General features: G+C 35.0%; 2 protein-coding genes across 3 annotated transcripts; both read left to right on the top strand.

Moving 5' to 3' along the window:
- LOC143445653 (ubiquilin-1-like) lies at positions 1-7,993 on the top strand. Its single transcript, XM_076944907.1, has 12 exons — positions 1-1,736; positions 1,963-2,233; positions 2,753-2,853; positions 2,959-3,066; positions 3,207-3,316; positions 3,396-3,550; positions 3,973-4,131; positions 4,324-4,463; positions 4,564-4,751; positions 5,997-6,177; positions 6,456-6,589; positions 7,163-7,993. Exons 1-12 carry the CDS (start codon positions 1,623-1,625, stop codon positions 7,173-7,175), a joined length of 1,674 nt encoding a protein of 557 aa, XP_076801022.1. The 5' UTR covers positions 1-1,622; the 3' UTR covers positions 7,176-7,993.
- Positions 7,994-10,622: 2,629 nt separating this feature from the next.
- On the top strand, positions 10,623-24,557 carry LOC143445296 (uncharacterized). Of its 2 annotated transcripts, none has more exons than XM_076944303.1 (31): positions 10,623-10,732; positions 11,606-11,692; positions 13,338-13,451; positions 13,758-13,926; positions 14,316-14,463; positions 15,035-15,182; positions 15,275-15,370; positions 15,662-15,824; positions 15,951-16,072; positions 16,151-16,299; positions 16,856-17,027; positions 17,337-17,429; positions 18,042-18,209; positions 18,718-18,905; positions 19,059-19,158; positions 19,271-19,358; positions 19,582-19,801; positions 19,897-20,003; positions 20,363-20,457; positions 20,531-20,721; positions 20,805-21,004; positions 21,148-21,281; positions 21,482-21,544; positions 21,647-21,738; positions 21,866-21,984; positions 22,347-22,477; positions 22,596-22,677; positions 22,773-22,843; positions 22,974-23,045; positions 23,115-23,303; positions 23,500-24,557. In XM_076944303.1, exons 1-31 carry the CDS (start codon positions 10,664-10,666, stop codon positions 23,572-23,574), a joined length of 3,915 nt encoding a protein of 1,304 aa, XP_076800418.1. In that variant the 5' UTR covers positions 10,623-10,663; the 3' UTR covers positions 23,575-24,557. The 2 variants fall into 2 exon arrangements, with proteins under 2 accessions (XP_076800418.1, XP_076800419.1); XM_076944304.1 differs by having other exon boundaries at positions 23,115-23,312.
- The last annotated feature ends 4 nt before the right edge of the window (positions 24,558-24,561 follow it).

Raw genomic sequence — 24,561 nt, 5'->3', positions numbered from 1 at the left:
ATCTAGGCTAAGAATGATTTAGCTTTCTAAATAAAAGTTCAAATATTTTTAGTTAATTAACCAATATGCCATAAATGGTGATATGGAAGCAAATAAACCAGCAGTAAAATAAATTTGGCAAAGTTTCCATTTCTTAGGGAATTCTCATTTTCAAGACTGCAGGCGAATGGAACACCCCATTAAAATCTTATAGATCCCCCTTGCTTGACCATTACATGTACTGTTTTCTGTGACGTTCTAACACTGAAACTAACCATTACCTGCTACCAGCAGCGCAACTAGCGAAAACCATTTGGGGAGGAAACAAAATAAAAGATACTAATTCAGCTTTGTGTAATTTGACAGGTCGAGTAGTTCGGCACTTTTCTTTCATCCCTAACAATTTTTTTATAAGTCCAATTAGGCATTTAGTGATGAATTGTGCATAAGTCAGAGCATATTAAGTGATGTATGAAGTAAGACAACTCAAGTGATAACAGCATTTTAATTGTGTGAGTTTGTAATGAGCGCATTTTGATGCGGAAGTAGAACTACAGTGGAAAACTGTTCAACTCTGGTTCAGGTTTGCATTGGATGCACGCATTTACTCCGTCTTTGCTTCGGGTTTAGCAAATCTACTAATGTATGGTTTGCTTCTGGTTTAAATAACATTAATCAGCTGCTTACTTTGTAATCTCTTCAATTATACTGCCCAAGTAACACTTCGTTATGTCAAAGACTATCATCAGATCAGGTGTGAGTAGTTCTTAGTTAAGAGATTTAAATTTAAGTGTATTATGTACAACTAACGAAACGTTTTCAATTACGAGAGCAAGTCAAAAATTTTCCACACATTGTTGTAGAGCACACTCTCGCTTTTCTTTTTGGCGCAACTCTTTTTTCGCGTGCCGACTGCTGTGTCATGTGATCATGTTCAGCTGATCTACTTGTTTGATCGGTCTTTACTACAGCTGTTGGTTTCAGTTGATAAAAATGGCCGCTCCACTAGCACAATGCACCAGTGAAGAACAACTTTTTGACTTGCCCTCATACCTTCCAATGAAGTTACTGCACTTTGAATTGGTTACGGCCGAGAAAGATTCAATTCCGGTTTGAGTTTTTGCCTCGATATCTTCAATGGTTTGAGTTCATAAAAATTTAATATATTGAGTTCTGGGTTCTGGTCTCGGTTCGGTTTCCAAAATACATTCACTCAAACCGTTTTAAGTTTCTGTACTGGTTCGACACCTGGATTTTGGTTGTGTAAATGAGTGTATATGGTTTTAAATACTGTATGTGAAATGGACGAAGTCATTTTAATTGTGTGCATGTTCTTGTGTTATTACATATTTCGGATTGCATATTTCGGCAGTTCACCTAATTTGCCATTAGAGGTTTTGAATTAACCAAATTTTACCAAACCAATTTAACTACTGTATTTCATTTCTATGTTGAAATATCTGGCACTGGACTCTGTCATTTCAATTTGTAATAAATGAACAAGGCAAGTTCAGATGTAAATTTATACCACGGTAAAATAAAGAATTATGGCGCCTGAACTATTTGTCATTAACTGCCATACTTTTCGATCTAGCTCATAGTTATATTCATTAGATTTAGTATAATCTCTTCATTATTTCACAATGAGTGACAAAGTTGCCACCACAGAGAGTGGTTCTGATTTGATAACTATCTTTGTAAAGACTCCAAAGGACAAGGTGGAGTTCTCAGTACCAAGTGGAATTCTCATTAAAGACGTATGGGATTGTTTGAAATATATACTGCATTATTGTCAAGTGTTTGTAGAAAATGTGTATAATTCTTAAACTAATAATGGTCACAAATGTGTTTACAAAGTTTTTCCATTGTATTGGCAGAATTATAAAATTTTTATTGATAAAGGCAGATCATGATATTCATATCATTGTATATTATTGCACGACATGATTATCTTGTTTAAAATCATCGCTTGTTTTTCTCCAGTTAAAAGTGAAAGTGTCTGAAAAGTTCAAATCAACAGTTGAACAGCTGGTCATAATATTCTCTGGCAAAATTCTGAAGGATTCTGAAAGCCTAAATCATCATCAAATAAAAGATGGACACACTATGCACCTGGTCATCAAATCTTTGCCCAAGAATACTCAGGCAAGCACTGGCGCAAATTCAAGCACAACCCAGACCTCTAGCTCTGGTGATCAACGGCAGCAGCAGCAACAACAACAAACTAATCCACAACCTGCTGCAAATCCATTTGGTAATGGACAATCTCATCTTGTTTGTATAGGTCATTGGTTAGAATGTGAGCCACAGTAATTGAAACAGCCAGGTTATTACTCAGTGGCGCTACAGTTCCCTTAAAGAAGGCATTTACGACACTTGCTTCTGTGCAGTGGTCCTGTTGAACAGTTTCAAACTCAGACACAGCCATAAATATACTCAAAAAACAAATAAAAAATACATTTGTTGCAAAAGACACTAAAACATGATCAATAACCAGGACTCCAGTGGCAGTGAGGAATCATACCCAAGTTGTGAATCATGTGAACACTTTTCTTCAGTCCAAAGATAAACATTTCGATACCATGTCTTAGTTGTAGCTTTAAATTTTAGTGTTTAACTTTCTCTTTCTTTTACTGTTTTTTAAACTTGTCATTTTGGCAGAACCAAAATTCTCACTGTTCATGACTTGCTTGGCCTATTTCAACACTAAGAATTTTTAGGGTATAATTGACTAACATACATGTGGATGTCTGACTTTCTTCATATTTTATAGACTTGTTTTCTGGCCTGGGCTCTGGACTTGGATCTTTTGGCTCAGGAAATATGATGGAGATGCAACAGCAAATGCAAAGAGAGCTCATGTCTAATCCTCAAGTATGTGGTAATTTAAGAAAAGAAATAACTTTCTGAAATAGTTATATTTTCTGCTGTGTTGCCAACAGAGCTTTTACAATTTTACAAACTAGTAACAAATTTCAGGCACTACAACAAATAATGGAAAACCCATTTGTGCAAAACATGATGTCCAACCCTGAGATTTTGCAGCAGATGATGGTGAATAATCCACAAATGCAACAACTTATGGAGGTGGGGTATCTATATTTGTTGTTCATTGCAATAAAAATCTGCTGTTACCTATAGGTTTACCACTTAACTATTTGCACAGCCTTATTTACATTCTATTCCACTGCAATTTATAATTCTATATTTGTACTTTTTTGTTGCAGCGAAATCCTGAAATAACTCACATGCTGAACAATCCCCAGCTAATGCGACAAACAATGGAATTGGCTAGAAATCCAGCAATGCTACAAGAAATGATGCGAAACCAAGACAGGTTTAAATAAATAATTATACCTTTTTATTTTTTTTGTTCAATAATTTCTTCCAAGGCAATTAAACATTTATTGTTTTAGAGCAATGAGCAATTTGGAAAGTATACCAGGTGGATACAATGCATTGAGGAGGATGTACACTGATATCCAAGAGCCAATGCTTAATGCTGCTCAAGACCAATTTGGGCAAAATCCATTTTCTGCATTGGTGGGAGACGGTTCAAACTCAAGTGATGGTAAACAATACTCTTTACATCAATCTATTTAATAACACATCAGATACATATATCGACTTTTCATTGTATGTGCTTTTATTTATTTGCTGTTGAATTTATGTTGGAGTTTGGTTGAAACAAAATTATTATAAAGGAATGTTACTGTATATTCTATAGGTAGGCTTACTGTCCTTACCAGTATAGTATTTGCGTAAAATACACCATTCTAAATAATATTATCATATATATGCTTTGAATTTTCATATTCATTTTGTCAGAACTGTCTCAACAGTCAAATATAACTGTTCAGAAAATATGGCAGAGAAATGCTGCTTTTCAATTTTTAACCAAAATCAATTATAGAAACTTTTTGTCTGCGATAAAGTATTACACTTGTCCTGTTGTCCATGTATATGCTTTTGAGGTGTATTTTTTACTATCAGCTACAGCAACAACTCAAACAATTGAGAACACGGAACCATTGCCAAATCCATGGAGTTCTGGAGGTAGAAATGCTTCTAGAACAACTGCACAATCTTCAGCAGCAACAACAACAACTAGTACTGCTAATAGCTCATCTACGGGAACCCCTGCTGCAGGATGTATGTGGATATATATATTTGTATACTTGCACTATAACTATGATTCAGCAATCAAATTATTTATAGTTTTCTTGATCACTGCTTTTTATTTTTTGGCCAAATTTTAGAATTTAATTACTTTTGCAACTTTGGCCTTTAGGCCAAAAATATATTAAACTAGCTAAGTATAACGAGGCTAAATTTTGTATACAGCCATGTTCAACACCCCGGCCATGCAAAATTTAATGCAGCAGATAACAGAAAACCCAAGTATGATGCAAAATATGATGAATGCCCCCTACATGCAAAATATGATGCGAAGTATGAGTGAAAATCCTGACCTTGCAAACCAGGTTAGTAAGAGTGTGTTTTTTGTCACATACATCAACATTCGACACCATTTTTAAAGTATCCAAAAAATTGAAATACCACAAAAATTATATTTTGTGCTAGATTTTTTCACAAAACCCCATGTTTGCTGATAACCCACAAATGCGAGAGATGATGCCAGCCATGTTACAGCAAATGCAGAGACCTGAAATGCAGACAGTTTTTACCAACCCAAGGGCAATGGAAGCACTCACTCAAATTCAAACTAGCATGCAAACATTGCAAAGGGAAGCACCTGGATTATTTCCTGCGTAAGTGTACGATTGCCGTAAATAGTTATAAGCTTTGTAAAAAGTAACATATTGTACATTGTTTTTACTTGCAACATGAATTTCTGTAGATTATACCAATTTCTGTGTTGTCATGGTAAATACTGATAATTTTATCCTGCCCTAATGCAATGTTTCACCTGTAGTGAAATGATGCTACGTTGTGTGTAATCTTAACTTACTTTTTTAATAATGGATATGATGTAAAATATTGGTCTAATTTACTCTGGGATAAGTCACTACTATATTCAGAATTAACACTAGTTTGCGAGCAGTCTTGTTATTAAGAAAGAACAGCAGGAGCTTTTACTTAGCTGTTATACAGAGAAATTATGGTAATATCAGTAAAGGTAATATCAAACTTTATGCATATACGAGCTGAAAAAATATCTTTTTTCTGGAATCTATCATAAAACAAAATCTGGTGCTGTTCATAAAACCAAAACATACTCTGAAGAAGAAGTTATCCTTTTTTAATATTTTAAAATGTTATTGATCATTGCTGATCAATAGTTAGAATTTGTTCAAAGTTATTTGCCAGTCTAAGATTACTAGCTGAAAGTTTACACAAATAACACAACTCATACCTTATTGAAGAGCCGAGGTACTTGGACAATTCCCGGGTCACTATCATAAAAAGTGCTGCTGATTGCTGTATAATGAAATCAAATTTTTTTGGATAAAAAGATTCGGTCGTGAAATAGAGGCGCAGCCTCAACATGCCCTAACAGAACAAGAAATTCATGTAACATCTGCCAGGCCTCAGTAATAATGTGCAACAAATGGTATTTAAAGCCATTTTACTTCAACAATGGTTTCTGACCAAATATAATTCAATTGAAGCTTTTTTGCTATATGCAACAATTGACACACTTAATTGTTCAAGGTAGTTATAGTTTAAATCATGATCATCCTAGTGTTTACCAATTTTATAATAATGAACATTTTATTGGTCGGTCATTTTGACCTGGCGTTTTAAGAGCAGCTTTTAAAGCAGCAAAAGAGGGTATAACTGATTTATATTCCAGTGTTTGGCATTCTATTTTATTATCTGTTTATAATCTTGATTAAGTGGGTGTTTGATAAACTGCGAGTTGGTTGAGTCTGGAAGTTTGCAGTCTTGTTGCAATATTCCCTTTGCCTAGCTTTTTAACCCACTCAGTTAGTGTCATTGGTGGATATCGATATTATAAAACCAAATTTTTGATTAACTGTTTGATAATCTAGACTTGGAAATACATTCGGAACGAATTTATCGTCTACAACCACCACTTCATCCACCACAGGCTCCAGTAGTACTACTACTGCTCCTACCTCAACTTCAACAACCACTTCTTCTGCAACTCATCAAGCCCTTCTCAGCCAAATGATGCAAACTTTAGCAACTGGTGGTGCATCCAGGCCACAAGTAAGATTTTCAAAATTATTTATAAGAAATTTGAAAAACATCCGTTTTAGTGGTTATAGTTTGTTTACTGAATACAAACTGCTATACAAATTGCTTGCTATTGTACCAATATGCTATGGCCCAAAAAATTGTAATTATTAGAAATTACTTTTGCCGACAATTTAAAAATATATACAGTATATGGGAATAATATTTACGCTCAGTAGAAATAATTTACTTATCCTGAAATCTATTTCGAAAACTGTGAATTCAATTGAGTTGAATTTAATTTCCAAAAGGAGCCACCAGAAACTCGTTATCAGGCCCAACTGGAGCAGCTTTCTGCAATGGGATTTATCAATCGCGAAGCAAATATACAAGCACTCACAAGAACTAATGGCAATGTAAATGCAGCCATTGAACTTCTACTGAAGTGAGCATTGTGACTGAATTGATTAATTTTCTTTGAGTTATTTTCAATACCGTGATCTCCTGCTTTAGTACGCACTTTGTTATAAAGCCTTCATCCCAGATAGGTTTGGGAAAAGTAAAGAAAATTCAAAAATCATGCGTTCAACCTTGGCAGCAATTTGTTAGTTGTAAACATGAAAACAGGCTAAGTAGACATAAAAGTTTGAAAAATCATCTTTGCTTTACATCATACCATTGTTTCCCCAGAGTGATACACTTTGCAGTCTAGCTTGACATATATTTCTAATACAAAACATGATGCTTCTTAAACATAAGTGGTGGTTTTGCCTGTGATTTACAGCGTGACTTGGCAATTAGTGACTATGGTGCCAGCTAATAGCGAAGATCGGCCAAAGTCCCAACCCTAGTCCTTAACTGGCAGATTACTGTATTTATATTGTGATTGATTCACCACAACTATTATTATTTGTTATACTATTTCCAATTATAACTTGCTACCACTGACAAATAGATCATTTTCATTTGACTTAAGTTTCTTTGCACATGGCAGTGAATAACATATAAAATTTGTCAGTGCCCGAAACTAAAGGCGTATACGCTAAAATATGCAACGCCGCGGATCCTGGTCGATTCAAGAGAAGCTGCGGAGAAACCACTGCCCATATATCAATGGGATGGGCTGTTGATTCTGACTTCAATTAAACTATGTAATTGCAAATGAAAATTTCCACCATTTGTATAGTTGGTGTTGATATTTGTGTATCATGACTTGTGTTTTACTTTGATTCACATTTGTTAAATGTGCAAATTGTTTTGGTTTAATTTGCAATAGTTTGAATTTTTCTTTCCTGAAATTGTTTTCATAAATTTGCTGTGGAATTTTCCAGGCATCGGGTAAGGATGAAAAAATATATATGGTGTTTGTTTTAATAGCAACATTAGTTTAACTGACGTTTGTCGAATGTAACAAGATGTCCTGCTTTATTCCTTAAATCTTTCTGCTGTAAATCTCTGTTAGGAAAATTGAATGTTTGAAAATTGAATTGTTTTAATACTTTGTAGGTTAGCTTCTCATACAGAGAGGTATGTTTGTGTAATAACGGATAAATGCATATTTTGTGCAACTTTATGCAAGAAATAGTAAAAAAATTACGTTTTTTGTAATTACTTTTTAGCGCCATGCTACTGTACATTTGTTTTGTATGTGAGTACTTGCATTACTCCATTGTTATATTTGTGAATAGCATAAAAAAGTCTTTGGTTCTAATTTGCTGGTGAAGTTTTTATTTTTGTGCCACCGTATTGTGCCCGGTTTTGCAAAGTTGAGCATTCTTCGTTGATCTGAACGCAGTGTGTTGTCTCGTCAGTATACGTCATCAAAAATAGTAAATGTTATTCAGCCGTGCGTTTTACAATCATGGTCAAAGCTTACTAGATTTACATTTTTCTTTGCTAAAAAAGAATGAGGTCAGCGCGATTCATGAGTAAAATACCGTAGTCTCCGCCTGAAGAATATTGTTGAGAAGTGGTCAACTTTCAGTACAAAAAGGCGCCACTGGGAGTTTTCATCATAACTTTTGTGGACCCATTGAAGGACAGAACCAATTAAGTTAAAAGGGTATTATGAAAACATATGCCGCTCAGGGCCATTAAAAACAGTTGTAGACTTTAAGAAAGAACTTGAAACAAAAACGTTGTGTTAACACTAATGTTACAAACAGCTGTACTTGTACACCCTTGATATTATCTAACACTGTATTACTACAAAATAAAATAGATATGAAAGTAGTTTTTTATAACAGTCCATTCTTACGAGTATTTGCAAAAACCGATTTCTGTGGATTTTTTTTGATAATATGGTCGTGATTTAAATTTTATCACTCTTTTAAAGAATTTACACTACAATGCTCTTGCCCACAGCGGTAAACATTGTTTTAGCCATCACGTGATTGAATTTTTTTCGATAGGTGACGCAATAGACAATCGATAGACAAACTGATCCCCACAACGAAACGTGATTCCATAACTTCAACTTATACAGCTTGGACTAAGTGCGGTGTTGCAATCTTGTGACGGCGTTGTCTTATCTCTTGTGACAGTTATACGATGCGATACGTCTATACGATAATTATGTCATAATTCCAGTTGCGCAGATGTTGGGCTACTTGAATTTTTTTGTGTTCTTGTTTGTTGCAGGTTTAGCCTATAGGCTAGCGTGGTCAACGTCCAGTGTTTGGGTTGTTTGTAAATGGTAATTAAGCTAGCTACCGCCTATTTGTAGCTCGGACTTAAAATCGTGTCACAAAATCTGTCGAGAAATACACATACAAAGATTGCTAGTGCAATGAAATTCTGTATAGTTTTATCTTTTGACAGTTATAACTTGTCTGTAGCAGTGGAACAGATAAGCAGGGCAGAGCCAATGACCTTTGCCTTTTAATACTGGGCTTCTACTACTTTCATTATTCGAGTCTTTGCAGGTAGTAAACACGATTCTTCTAACTGTATACCAAATTTCAAATCTCTACGTTCAAAACTTCAAATTCCATTGCATCAAATTCACCATCCTCAGAAAAACCTGATTTTTAAGCCTAAAATGAAATTTTAGTATTCAACCCAGTCCAATCCGGCAAAACTGTGATATCTTACGTTAAAAAAACAAGCTAGAGAGCCTTTTTTCACACAATTGCTCATAATTCCTCCTTTATGTTTCTAAAACTTTTTGTGGAGCTCCTTTCTCTGTAGTTTTTTGACCACTTATGTTTAGCTACTAGTTCATTAAAATAGACACAATTTAGTTACATCCGGTTACGCCGGTTACGCTGGACTGAGTGTCAGGTAAAACAAATCCACAATATGCATGCATGCGGAAGATGGTAAAATACCGAGGTTTTTTTAAAGATTTTAAATTTTTACATTGATCCGTATAAATTTTGAAATAAAATAAATAAGGCATTGCGCTGGTAAAATGTCTGTTTTATAAGTTATAAAAGCAAATTTTGGTGATCTTGTGAAAATAGTAATTATATATTAAATAATTATATATTTTAAAAAGTTAAATGCATTTTGTTCCAGTTCATGTAAAACTTGTATTAATTTACATAATGCCATGCATAAGGCCAGACATCTGATCAATAATTACAAAGATTGCAGAATAAACTAACAACATATTTCATAAAGAAAGTGACTATTTCACCGTAAGTTAGTCATGCAGCTCATTAAAGATATGCAGTTAGTCTAAATTAGGATAATGGATAAGAGTTGATTTTAGCTATTACGGGTTTATTTCTTCAAAGTTAGATTTAAATTAAAAGTTAAAGTTAGGAAAGGCTTCGATTACTATGTCATATAAGATCTAAGTTAGCAAGAAACTTGTGAAACATAGCTTCAAACAAGTGTTTTTTCGTGAAACAGTGAAGTTAGAAATTAAAAAGTTAGAATTCTTTTTTTTCAGTTTTTGTTTTATTTATGTTGTTTCTCTTTATGCCTACTTTGCTATGACTAAAATGTTGGCATGTTGTTCTGCAATTCCTGACTTCCAAATATTCTGTAAATTGCGTCTGCCAGTAGGATTAAAATGTTGATCTAAGTAGCTACATATTGCAAATTTTCGTGGGTGGGTGGTAATTACTTCACCCCTCTACTGTTCCTTGATTTGATACATGAACCGACGATATAGGTGGCTCAGAAGTTCTTCTATATATATCATATATGATGCTCCTACCCAGCTTCAAAAACCACAAAAAAGATGTTTTTTTGAAAGGCACAGCCTGCACTACAGGAATACAGAAGTGGAAAGCATATTATGAAGTGCATATATCACTTTTTTGCCATCCTATGCACACACTCAAAAAACTCTCTCGCATACGCTAGTTAACTGCGTTTAAGGTGTTATTGCACACCAACTGAGATGAAATCAGTCTACCTGCACCTATGTATAGGTTATTGTTTTCTGCACACATCAAATTTGGCCGCTGTTATTTGCTGTTATTTGCGTGAAATTTGCTTAACTTCTGATGAAATTTTTTATTTGCAGCATTTAACAGAGGTGTATATATGTGTATATAAATAAACCATGTCAATGGTTACTACAAATCGAACACATCGCAGAGATAAATCTAACAGCAGTCAGAAGCAGTCACACGTGAGATGATTATCATTTTATTTTTACATTTCAATCTAATGTTTATAAAGCTAATGTGCCAGGGCAAACCCAAACATAACTCAGAGAATATTAGCATATTAGAATATTACTTGAGTATATACAGGAATTTTAGATTTGTGATAAAAACCATATGTATGCTACATTTGAAAAATAGGTGATACAACTATTTCAAATTAAATACAGATGCAAATCCACAATTTATGTAAATAACCCGCCCTGGAATTTAGAAAGTTAGTCGCCTATGGGCTTGTGTTACTATAAGAATACTTGTTTCAAGCCCTGCCAATGTTTTCTGTGGCATAGACAAACACAAAAAACAGAATACATGGTAGCACTCTAAGAATTAACTTGAAAACCTAATTTAAAAGTAAGTTATCTTTTGGCAAGCTACCATATACTCCGCCTTTTCTATTATATACTGATGTTAACACGCTTCAGCTACAAACAGAATTAAAAAGTGTTCATTGTTTATTGGGTTTTCCATTGTGGAATTTGTCTAATTAAACATCAAAAAGCGAGGCCGTCACCTGTTTGTGTAATAATTATCAGACTTAACAATGTTCTTTTTCTTATTATACTTTGTGCCATGTCTACCAATATTTGTACGATATAGGTATAATTAACATTTCAATTTTCTTATTTAACTGGCCATTGTTTATGAAACAGACATTGTAAAACTCCCTATAAGTTTATATTTAAGTTTTTGGGTTCCCGAAATATGACAGCATAAAAAATCAGTTTCGCACAAACTGAATAAATTTGTGCTTGGCACATTTCTAAAAAGCTTGTAGGGTAATCATTGAAGTGTATTGAAATAATACAAAGTTAATGTAATCTTTCTTTTCATTTTAGGCGAGTGCAGAAGATGTACGACTAGCTCAAATCATCAATCCCAATGAAAGAGATGAGGATACTGAGATGCACGATAATGTTGCAAAGGTATGATATGTATAATATTAGTATGGAAGCTTGTATTGCATGCATTTTGCCAAATTGGAAAGTTTGCCCTTTTTGAACAAATGTAAAATCGTGCATCAAAGTTCAAAAGCAAGATACTGCATAAAATAGATAGAGCATGAATTTAAAATTTTCCAGAATGCAGTTTGCAAACTTTCCAATCTGGTGCTTTGACACTCAAGTTAGAGATGCAAAGGATGAGCCACAGTTTTTTGCAGCACATAACGCACCTTGTCAAAGTGAAAGATCATCCAATTTCGCTTTACTTGCCTACTAGGCATCCAGTTGCTGATGTGGCTACAGTTTTTGTTGTCACATCAATAACCAGCTGCTTCATTTAATGTTTGAACAATGAGCATCCAGTGCCACTGCAAAACAATGGCACATGGTGGCTGTCTGGATGGTGCCATTTTTAATGGTTTTCCCTGTGGGTTGCCCACACAAAGTAATGACTGTCTTGGCAGTAGTGTATTGTAATTAATGAAAAAAATTATATCAATTTGCCAACAGGAATAAAAATTTGGAACAGAAGTGGCAGAGATACAAAAATTCAAAACTTTGTAAAAGATATGTTAGATAGAAATTATACAGCATGTCTGCATTATCAGTTTTGAGATGACACACAAAGAATTAACTGTTATTAACTGTATTTATGTCAATTGTTAACAGTCCCACGGTTTCACAAAGTTTCAATCCAACATTTTCCAGGGACAGTCAGTTTTTAAGATCTTAGATGCCATCTACTCAAAAAAGTTAAGGATATTCTCTGAACAGCCAAATATTTTATGTGGCAAGCTTTGTTTCAAAAAATATATGACATTAAGACTTCATTATTTGTACACTAGTTAGTAATTTTCAAAATTAGTGTTGGTCTGAACTCTGAAGATTATGCCAATATTCTTTTTGCAAAATGATGAAATAATCGATGGTTAATGTGAACACTAGACTTATTTCATGTCCCTATTTGTTGGTAACTTATTGTACGTCTGTTTTGGGGGGAACATGGCTCTTACGTTAAAAATGTGACTGTGATGAAAGTAAATGATAGTAAAAAAATGCATCAATGCAAAATTTCTTGCATGCATATCTCAGAACAGGCCCAAAATCATGATGTAGATGAGAGGGAAAAGTAGCTTGCAATTACACTTTCTCACTTTAATAAAATTGTATTTCTGGACTCGGGTTATACACTTTGATTTTACGTACAATGAATCAAATGGACTTGAGATTCATGTTCATGCCTTACATGTAATGCACTACATGATTTATATTAATTTATAATGCAATACACGTGGCAGTATAATGCATTCATTGTCGTAAGCGTCCCAAATAATTTTATTTTTCCCCATCCCTACTGTTCAGTAATTGTATTGAAGTGCAACTTCTGGAGATTAGCTCATGCGAGTCAAAATATTAGATGCAGCACCTATGACATCAGCTACCTATGTATGTATGTATGTGTGTTGTTTAATTTATGTAAACAAAGTGAGGTTTTTACTACGTTGGTTGAAACACAAAAACTACATCAAGTCATCATATTCCTTAAGTTGAGCTATTTCAGTAAGTTTGTTTCTATGATTGGATACATATATGTATATATTATGCTGACTTTATTTTGGGCTTTTAGATCATTGAAGTCACAGGAACAACTGAAGACAATGCACGGACTGCACTCTATGATGCAAACAATGACACAAACAGAGCAATTGAACTTATTATAGAAAATGGATCTGTCGATCAGGTATTTTCTTTTCTAGTGTTGTCAAATAGCTAGTTTGGATAACATGTTTCATTGCAGTCAAGATTTTTTGTCAAACAGAAGGTTTGTGTATAGTGCATTTCATTTCGATTAAGAGTATTAGTGTGGTAAAGACATTTTACATCGCTATAATTGTGACCTTAAATATACGTTTAAAAAAGTAGATGACTATTTAATTAGAGAATTTAATTACTTGTTGGCAATAAAGTTAGATGGTACTACCAGTGCTGTGACTTTTGAGACTCTTGCTATTTCAGCAACTGAAAATTTTGCATTTTTCTTTTTCAGCAAAGTGAGTGGGAAACAGCAGGAAAGAAAAAAAACAAACAGACACACACTTCAGTTAAAAGCGTGGATACATTTGATGATGAAATTAAAGATGATACATTGCCGGCTATTGGCAACTGGGAACGTAGCACTTCCAAGGGCAGAGGCCGGGGCAAACCTCGTAACCGAGGTATTTATTTATTGGTTTAAACATTGTGACAATTGGAACCCCTGTATTTAATACCATTTAGAATATTTGTTTCCTCACCAAAAGATGGGTTTCCGTTTAATTTCATGTACGTGTAATTCCATTCCAAAAAGCAAAGTGTTTCTATAATTGCATAACATGGTCAATTCTGCCTACTGGCTGGAAGTGTTCATGCTCACAAAGCAATAATATATGCACCTAAAACATATGGTGATGAAATGTTTTACCTGGACACATAATGCTTTTTTGAAAAGACAGGCCTTTTCAATATAGAATTTGTAATAGATATGATGTTAATTTTTCTAAGAGATCTTTTTGTTGTAGAATATTTGCTATTTAAACTTTTTAAACTATGTAAATCAAAACTGTAGGAAAAAGTAATGACAATGATAGACGCAATGATGAAGACAGCAGGGGTGGATTAGAAAGCCGAGAACGTCAACGAGGGGGAAGAAGGGGAAGAGGTCGAGGAGGATCTTCGAGAGGTCGCCAACCCGGACGAGGACAACGTCGATTCCCGTGAGCAGTGTGTTTGTATATTGCCAATGCAAAGAGAACTCTGCAATCATTTCAGTTGTATAAAGGGATTAAGATTGCTAGGATAGATGGGTGTTGTAATCACATACCAAATGTAGTAGTACTAGTAGAAACAAGCGTTCAAAACTCAGCTCAAGCTCATTGAAACATATAATTGAAATTATCTTATTGCATATTATAAATGAAAGTATTATAATAAGTACGAATAAATACTGGATTGGTCAGTTAGTAAGATTTAATACGGAAAAATATATTTCGCCAGGAAGTGGCATCATCAATTTCAGGGTATTTTATATAAATGGAATCGCTGCGAAGTTAAAAAAACATAACTTAGGCAAACTGTGTAAAAAATAAATATTGAAAATTGGTACTAAATAAACTAAAATTTTGAAAAGGTCGAAAAGTGAGCACTAAAAATATATATAAAAATAAATACTCTATGGAGCCACCATGCATATTGTTAGTAAGCTTTTTATTAGTTTTAACGGTATCATCCCAATTTCATGAACAAAATCCTATTAATTTTTCATGGGAATCTTTTATTAACTCTCAGGAGATTTAATCAAAATTATGATGAAAAAAGTGGCAAAGACCAGAATAATTTTGATGACAAGTTTGGAAATTTCACAACAAGCAACACAGATCAAACGGACCCATCCAAGTTGTGGGCAACTGAGGATGAAGATTGGGGAAACCTGGAGGTTGTTCTTGAATTGTTAAGAAAACAGACATGTTGTGGTGATAAAAATAATTCACATGTAAAGTCTTTCATTCTGTTATTTGTACTGCAAAGGTGGGAACATGGTCAAATGATGATGCACAGAAGAACAAAGATAAGGTAAAAGATTCTTTTACTGAACCCTGGGGTACAGGCAGCTGGAATGATGACGTAAGCCAAGTTTTTTACTACTTTAACCCTAGAAATCTATATCTGTTGTATTGTGTTACATATGACCTTTTTTCTTGGAACAAGATCTTTCATTTCTTTTACAAAATTTTGAATAATGGCTTTGATTTAAGTTGCTGGTGTAAATTGTTGTTACTATCTTGCAGCACTCGTCACATTGTTCTTAACCGAAAAGTGGATATAACACCGTTTCAATGATTTTTTTTTCAATTTTGATTGATTTTTCACTTTCAACTTTTGACATGCTATTATCTCTGGTTTATCTTGCAATAGCTGGCAGAAACAAAGGTGTTTCAATCCCAAAACACCCAAATTTCAACTTCATCTTTGACTAGCCCCCTGGCTTCTCAGCAAAATCGCATTCAAAATTCCACCACAGCACCACAAATGGGTGAAAGAATTGATCTTGGCGCTCTGTTTAAAAAAAATCACCCCGGTAAGTTTTGTCCTGTCATTTTCAACTGACTATGCAGAATTGCTAGGCATGAATTGTATGGTTAGTAAATTTTTATAAATTTTCAGTTTATTTGGACAAGCAAGTTTTATGCTTAATTTTATATAGATGGTGGTAATGTGTATACGCAACAAATAAACAGTGGTGCATTAGGACAAGGAGCATTGCCATTTAATGGCTCGAACCAGCATACAACATCAGTTATTCAACAATTGCAGCAACAAGGGCAGGTTAGGTTATCCTACCTAATAGAAGTTGATGTAATCACATAATTGGAATAGTGTTTGAAACCTTTTTTTTTTACGCAGTCGAACTCGCTATTCAGTGACACGAAAGCTGTTAATGACTTGGAATCCCAGTCTTCACGACTTTTTGGTCCATTTGAAAGACAGGTTAGCAGCTCATCTGCAAATAATTCCACTGCCGTAGGACATTATAGCTCCCATGGATCTGAAACGTACGTATCTTAATTTTAATGCTATTGTACTGTTCGTTAAGAGTAATTGGCTGTCTGTAGAGCTGGACATAATTAAGGATTTGAGTTCCGTGATAACAGTGATGTCATATAATTTTGACGCAATTTTATGTTTCATTTATGACGTTTCAAAGAAAGTTCTCTTCGCATTACACCCTTGTGCCAGTGTTTTAGGCTGAAAGATGTCCTTGTGTGTTTCCCTCATTTTAAGCACAATGCTTGACACGGCAATATTAGTAAACATTGATCTTACATATATTAGCTTGATAACCTGTGCTTCTTCGATTAGACACAGTTGAAAAGTCTTTATAAAAGACTTGCTTAATCGTAATTCGCAGTTACATAAATATGTAAATAATTTTAATTACTTCCAGCTTTAGTTGTTTGTAAATAGAATTCCTTTGAGGCTTAATAGTTGATATGTTTTGCAAAGGATGGAGAACTTAAATTTTAAACAAAAAGCTGGAAACAATTTTCCTGCTAGAAATTTAATGTGTATGTCTATTACTATGAGTTCTTGCATTTTGATTTTGTACAGGTCCTACTCACAGTACAATGGAAAGTTAATGGCTGATAGCAGTGAAGGAAATTCATCATCGCTTCTAGGATCATTTGGGGAACAGTTCAAATCTGCAGAAGTAGCCACTTCCAACAGTATGCTTGACCAAATACCAGGCTTGACAAAGTCCGCATTCACATCTTTAAAGCAGGTGAGATGGGTGCAATTAGCACTTAGCAAGTATAATTAGCACTCATCTGATAGCCTGTCATCATCAACACAGCTTGCAGCCTATTACTTGTTCATAACTTTTACATACAATAATTTCTTTACCTTTTACACAACTTTAACTCCCATTTTAAATGTTACTTAATACTTTCGCAAACCTGAAATGTGAAGTTTTGTAGAATAATGATTCCTTGGCTGAGTAAAACTTAGTGAAGTTTATTAAATATTTTTATTTATTCAGTGTTTACTTGTTTATTATTGAAAACTTGTCTGTTTGTTTGTTACTCTGTAGAACGATTCACAAGGTATTCCACCAACGACTTCAGCCTATGACAACTTTTCTCAAACACAGGCTAGAGAAGCCACTGAAGCAGTAAAAGCTTCCGTAAGTAAATGTGTAACGTACATAAAGGGCTGCAAACTACCAAAATCATTTAATGTTACCATTTAATTGCATTGGAAGCTTGTTATTTTGAAGTTGAAAGTACCAATTAAATTGCTTCAAGTAAACCAAAGTTTCGAGTTACTTAAAATTAGCGGCAAATTCCATAAAATTGTTACTGGGTCATAATAAATGCAATTGTAGAAATAAATTGAAGCGCATTTTTCTTAATTTTTTTTTGAACTGAGGATTGCAGTGTGACAATGGCATTAAACGTAGGCCTACCTTCAACTGCTTTAGCAGTTTGTGCCTGGTAACCTCACCCACGGATCCGCTAGCTTACTAAGTTGTCATAAAGTACCGTAACCTTTCTGGAGTCTCCTTGTTGGTCCAACTGTTTTTTTTCCGCTTAGTTCAGCAATTATTTACATGCATTTTAATTGGTGGTTTACCAGCACCATTTAGGATGCTTTCAGTTGTCTGAAATTTTGAATTAAACGAAGTCAAGTTAACAAGCTTTCACCGTGAATAACTAATACTTGAATAACTCTCGTGTTCACAAACTTGAGAATAAAAACGAAGAGAATTTCAAATTTTTTGTGTGGTTTACTACAGCTTGGCTTACCTCCCATAAAAGCTGAGTCGTTGGATCAATCAGAAACACAAACTGGATCAACTAGTTTATCTCAAGCTGATGCACTTAGCCATAGCACATTGTCATTTGGTGCACCTCAAGTTGTTCGGCAACCAAAGCAACAACGCAGAAAACCTCTTTCCTCAAAGGTAAAATTTGCTATTGAGCATTGCATTCATTTTATTTGTTATTTTTCACCACCAGCGGTTGTCTAGTGCAGGGCTTCTCAAACTTTTTACTTCTGCAACCCCATTTTAGAAAAGAAATTTCTATGCGACCCCTTTATGGGTAGCCTATACGTTAATGATACTAAAACAATAAACGTCCAATTACAAATCTCAAATGGTATTTTTGTCTTCGGAAATATCATACAAACGCACACAATCCACCACAGTAACAGTAGCCTACAGTAATAAAAGAACCGCGTAATGGAAACAGTAAATTGAATAAATAATTAACGAAAGCAATTCAATTTATAAGAATTGAATTTGTTTCACAAACCCAAAATTACAGTTTTCGACCCCAAACGGGGTCACGATCTATGGTTTGAGGAACCTTGGTCTAGTGTATATTGCTGGATCGAACAGTAGTAGTCAAATAACAATAACAAGTCACGATGTTGCACCTCAAAATCTTGATTTGTGCTTTGATTTTCAGATACCTGCTTCTGCTGTTGAAATGCCTGGTGCCTGTGGTGGAAGTTATCATGAACTTTCTAACTTTGATCTACAATTTGGTGTAGATGATAACACGTCATCAACTGCTGCTAATGATTTTGGTACAACCAATGGACCAATTTCAACACCTGGTGTACCAGGAATTCAAAATCGCCTCTTCAATAACAAGTAAAGTCAAAATGTTTTCCGTTTTATAGAAGACTGATTTTTTCACCTTTTGTGATGTGTACACTGCTTAATATGAAATTTTTCTATTAAAACTAATAGATGATAGTGACAGATCATGATTGATGATATACTCGTTGTATTGATGTTTTGCAGTATAATATCATCCCAATCGTCTGTGGTTAGCAACATGTCCTCTGGTAATTTAGAAGAGTCTTCAATCTTTTCTTCGCAATTGGCAAGTCAAAGTCAACAGGTATAATATATTTCTTTTTATATGTTGACTGAAGTGAGCTAGTCAGTTATATGATAATGTTCTTTCACATTTTTTTCAATGACTATTGCTGCTAATTGTACTATTTTCACAGATCAGGACAAGTCTGGCTGACACCAGTTTACAGACACCAAGCACGTCTACCTCAGTTTCACTTCATGGTTCCCAGAGATATTTAGAAAGTAGGGGCGTAATATATCAAATTAAATAGTCATGTTTACTTTGTATTGTCCTATTTTGTGTATTGAGTACAAAATAACGGATACTCTGATTTGTTTTACTTAAATTAACATGAAAACTTTCCCATTGACTTTGGTTTATTTATTCAAACACCATAGCATAATCGAAAATTGTGATATTATAAATAGTAATTGCATGCAATCATGCATAAATGTCGTCTTCTAGGCATGAAACAAAACGAACCTTTGCGTGGACCTCCTGGGATTGCTCATCCAAAGTCCCTGTCGTCTTCCACTACTTCAGTTGGTGGTTTAAGTGGCAGCAATGGTCCGCCTGGTGATCTTTCATCATCAGGAGGTTCTTTTGCATCTAGTCGCATGGTTGCCGGTGGTAACATTTCATTAGGTGGTTTACCCCATGAATCCACGATGGAGCAGACACAGAGGTATGCGTTCAATTTATCCAGAAAGACCATTGGAGTGTTTCAGTAACAAGTCTTTTATTATATCTTACACGATATTATACTCCCTTACATTTTAGCAAAATGGGAAATCAATCTCATTTATATTATACGTCTACTTCATTGAGTCAGCAGTCACAGCAGCAACAGCAACAGCAAATGGTATCCGATCTCTCAAACTCTGCAGGTAGATTTTCACTTTCTCCAATAGACAATTTGTAGCTATTTTTCACACTTTTGAGGAATAGTAGAGCAATTGTTCAGTCAGTGGCATCTGCATTATTATTACAAAATATGCAGTTTTATAGATGCTTTAACAACTGCACAAGTGCAAGATAAATACATATTTTTGTTTTCTATCAACAAAGTGATGCACTACAGGGCAAGTGACAAGAAAAATATGTTGCTTGTAGTAAACAGCGTCGCACAATTGAAGATCAGCAAATGTTACCCTGAAACGATCGTCTTGTTTAGATTTTTTTGATATATATATAAAAAAAAACAGCCATAGTTGTTCATTGTTATTGGCAAAATCTTATCTTGTAGGCCGGAGTTTAAGGTCACCAGTGACAACGTCCAATATGTCAGGAAGTTTGCAGGCTTCTCCCATGCCCCATATTCCTGGTACTCCTTCGAAAGATGTAAGTAGTAGTTAGTTTTTAAAAACGTAACTTGTTTTATCACACAACCTCTAACCAATATTTTTTGTTTAAGTCTGGATCATCGTCATCTGCTATGTCTTCCCTTACAAGTGGTCTAGCACAATCTCATATTACTCCACATGTTGGAAGCACGCCAACAAAATTACAAACGTCTTCTGCTTCTGCTCCTATTAGTATCCTGGGTTCGTCGTCTTCTATGACAGGTGGAAATGGAGGTTATGGCTCAATGAATATTGGTTACAAGTACGTAAGCAAAATTGAAATAACTCGAAAGGAATCCTGTTTTAAGAAAAGCTTTTTTGTGAAATATTTGGTAATTCTTACAGCATGGCCTCATCTGGCCCATCCCAGCCTTCTTCCACACCAATAGCAGCTTCTCCAGGAAAACATCTTTCAAGTAGTGATCTCTACACTTCATCCGGCCTATCCTCCTCCTTGCATCACAATCATCAACAAACATCATCATCTGTTCCTAACTCCATTGGTTCAGGCTTAGGGAGTTCGATGTTACCCATGGCTAGCACAAGTATGTTGTCTAACTTCTTTTATCTTTCATGTTTTTAATGACGCTCAATTGGGTGCAAGTACCTTTTTAAAGATAACATCTTCCAGCTACAGTGATTTTTTTCTTCATTGTTTTCATAATGGAATAATTTCATCATTTTCCAGGTTCAACAAAAGCTTCGACACAGGTTAGCTCAACTTCAAAAGCTGGACCTCCAAACCTTACCCTTGGAGTACCACCTATTTTACCTAATCAGTATGGAATTCCTATGGGCCCAGGTTTAATGACTGCATACACTGTAAGTGTATGACTTTAGTAATACGAGCTATATAACAGGTGGTAAATGATGTAATGTTGGCTTAGTAAACTAAGGCTATTTGACTGGATGATACAACCTGAAGGGATATGCAACAACTGCAATTACATGACAAATGAATCTTTGAATATAATTTATATCCCCAATTAACATATTAAACCTATTTTAATTTTATTCTTCAGCCAGAGGCATTGTTTGGCTATCCTGATTCCCTGATGGCCATGCAATCTCGAGTGCATCAATTGGTAAATTAATAGTATTAGTTTTGACAATCAAAATCATAAACTGTTACTTGTAATTATAGCTGTGTATTAAAAGTACAAGTGATTACTGATGCTATATCACAGCCAAACTACTACGACATGTATAGCACAGGAAGTCAATCTGCAAACAATAATACATTAAATCGAGAATCATCCTCAAATACAGCCAGTCAAGGGTAAGCTCAGTTGTAGATCCTTCTTTACCTTTCGTATATTTGTGTATTTTGGTCATACTTATGCAAAACACTTTTTAAGCATTGTATGATTAAATTGAAAACCTAAAACTATACAATGGGTTTGAAGAAAATTTAGCCGTGGTGAACCAACCAGTCCTACATCAGTCATCGGAATAATTGGTTCTGCTGGCTCTGGTATCGCGCAACAACCTGTAGCAACCGGTCAACACAGTGCTCAAATGAAAGGTTTGTGCTATTCGTGAATTCCACAAACATTAGACTATTTTATTTGAAAAAATCGGCTCTGCTTGTCAATGCAATTGTTCAAGTGATGATATTTAAGACTTTCGCTCTCCTGACTGTGCAGTGATGTCGCAATAGTCTTCTGATGAACATTTGTAAATTGAACATGGTTTGACATGTTAGTAGCCCTTTTATGTCTTGTACCTGTTCAGTATGTTGTGATATCAGTGTAGAATAACTTTCTGTGCCTGACTCTTTTACCACTAAACGGCATGCTTTAAAACACACATACCTATTCTATCCAAATTCATCATCAATGCGAGCAAGGGCAGAAAAAGTATAATTATTTCCATGCTTTGCTTCAGTTTCTCAAACTGGCACACATCAGGCACAACCATATGTGAACCTGCCTACTGCGGCACCAGCTTATCCTGGATATAGTGGCCTGTACTATAACGCCTTCCAATATCCGCCGATGTTTGCTGCTGCAACTGCGGTAATTATGATTTTCATGATTTTGGCTGTTCTGGTACTGTATCTGAGTCCAACAATTTGCACTGTATCATTATTCTTTTTTGTTATCAAGATTTAAAACTTGCTTTAAACAATTGTAGGTTCCAAATGCAAAACATCAGGTGAATGCCACAACAGCATTTCAGCAACCGGGTAGTGGATTTGGTAATGCTTACTCAACAGGTTTGTAATGTGTTGATATCCTCGTCCTTCCCCTCCAGCATGTAACAGACATGGTATCGGTTAGGTTAATACTCAAACAATGTTTCATTTTCCAGCGTCAATCAGTGTTTCTTCAGCAAGTAACCTGCACGATTTGCAAGGACAGGGCTACACGAAAAGTCATATGGTAATTATTAATTACGTTCTTTTTTTGTTCCTGCTTCATTGATGAACGTTACTAATTACAAAGTTATCTGCTACAAGTAACCAACATGACATCCTCAATAAAATTTACCATAAATGCAATACTTTTGCAGCCTGCATATGATAAACAACAGGCAGCTTTTCACCATCACACCAACACCCCACCTCCAGCATTTAATCTTCAGGTACAAGTAGACCTTACTACTTCAGCAATTATTGAAATTGTGTTTGTTCATTAATATGTTATTTTCTAGACGCTGACTGCAGCTATGGCTGCGGCTAATACTGGAGCAGCTGGAACAGCAGGTGCTGGGCCAGGAATGAGTCCATACACACAGGCGCCGTTTATGACAATGCTCCCAACTCACCAGCCGTCTCAAATCCATCTTCATTTGCCTCAGCACGGTGATGTTGGTCAAAGTGTTGGATCACAGCGATCGCAAGTATGACGTGTATGTAACAAGAGCGGTGAAAATGTTGCAACTTTATCTGTGGAGCAGAACTAATATATCCGAATCCTTAGAGAAAATATTGCAGTGGATGATTTCTCTCTCTTTTCTGAATATTTTTTCGAACTCTTTACGATTGCTTTGATATAAATCATGTGGTCACAATACTTACCAGTTTTCAATGTTTTAGGCTTCCAATCAAATGGGAAAGGCAGCAAACAAAGGACCATTTGGCAACACAACTGGCCCATATTGGGGCAACTAATTCGCAAAAATGGAACTTACCTGCCTGATTTGGGTACTTGTCTATCTAATTCTCAGTTTGCTGTTGTCGTTTGAATACAATGTGATATTCCTACACCACACCTACCATCTTGTTTAATTGTGCATTTACAATTGTACATAGTGGCATTTGTCGGTGACAACAGTGTAATTTTGTAAGAAAACCTGTTAGCACACTCTTTTGTAGTAATGACTGTGTTTTGTTGTCTTTTTGTACTTCGACTGCTTATGTTAGCGGCATGTGTATTTCAAATAAGCTGGTTGTATCGAGCCCTGCAACTACATATAAAGTAAAAAATCTGTGAAATTGATCTATTTCTATTCTTTCCATACACACACGATTTCAAGTGCGCCTTTTCTATATTAATATAGTGAGATTGTGTGTTTTTTATAATGCGCCAATTGTGGCGGATATTAAATTTTCATTTTCTTGTTACTTCCCATAATCATTTGTTGCCGAATTGTCTATAATAATCCCTTATTTGAATGAATTTTCCCAGCTAGTCTATTCAATGGTTGCTAGTTCTATAGCAAACATAGGTACGAGCTATTGTCTTAGTTCGGATATGTTGCGTGCAACACAAGAGTGTGCTTGTATGAAAAACATTGACCAAGACTCTTGTCATAAAATGTCCTTTTACGCATGTATTTATTTGGTTAAGGTGGCAGTGCAACTGGCTATTTCTAGGTTTTTCTTTCATCAGTTTTCCAAGTGCTATCGCACACTGATATCTGTACATGTTGAATGTTGTGAACAACTCTAATCTCTAGGTATATTTGTGTCACCTGTACATAGAAGGTTGTTAATTTCTCACATTCTGCAAAATGTCAGATTCCAACAAATTATATCATGCAGGCTAGCCACTGTATTACTCACAGCCGTAAAAAATGTGAAACGTGTTGACAGTGAACACTTCGAATTTTCTTGTGCTAAAATTTGGGTATATTATAAACAGGTTCCATTCATTTA

Source organism: Clavelina lepadiformis, chromosome 2 (assembly GCF_947623445.1).
Source record: "Clavelina lepadiformis chromosome 2, kaClaLepa1.1, whole genome shotgun sequence".
Classification (NCBI taxonomy): domain Eukaryota; kingdom Metazoa; phylum Chordata; class Ascidiacea; order Aplousobranchia; family Clavelinidae; genus Clavelina; species Clavelina lepadiformis.
Note: the sequence above shows the minus strand (reverse complement) of the source record. Positions and strands in the feature narration are given on the sequence as shown.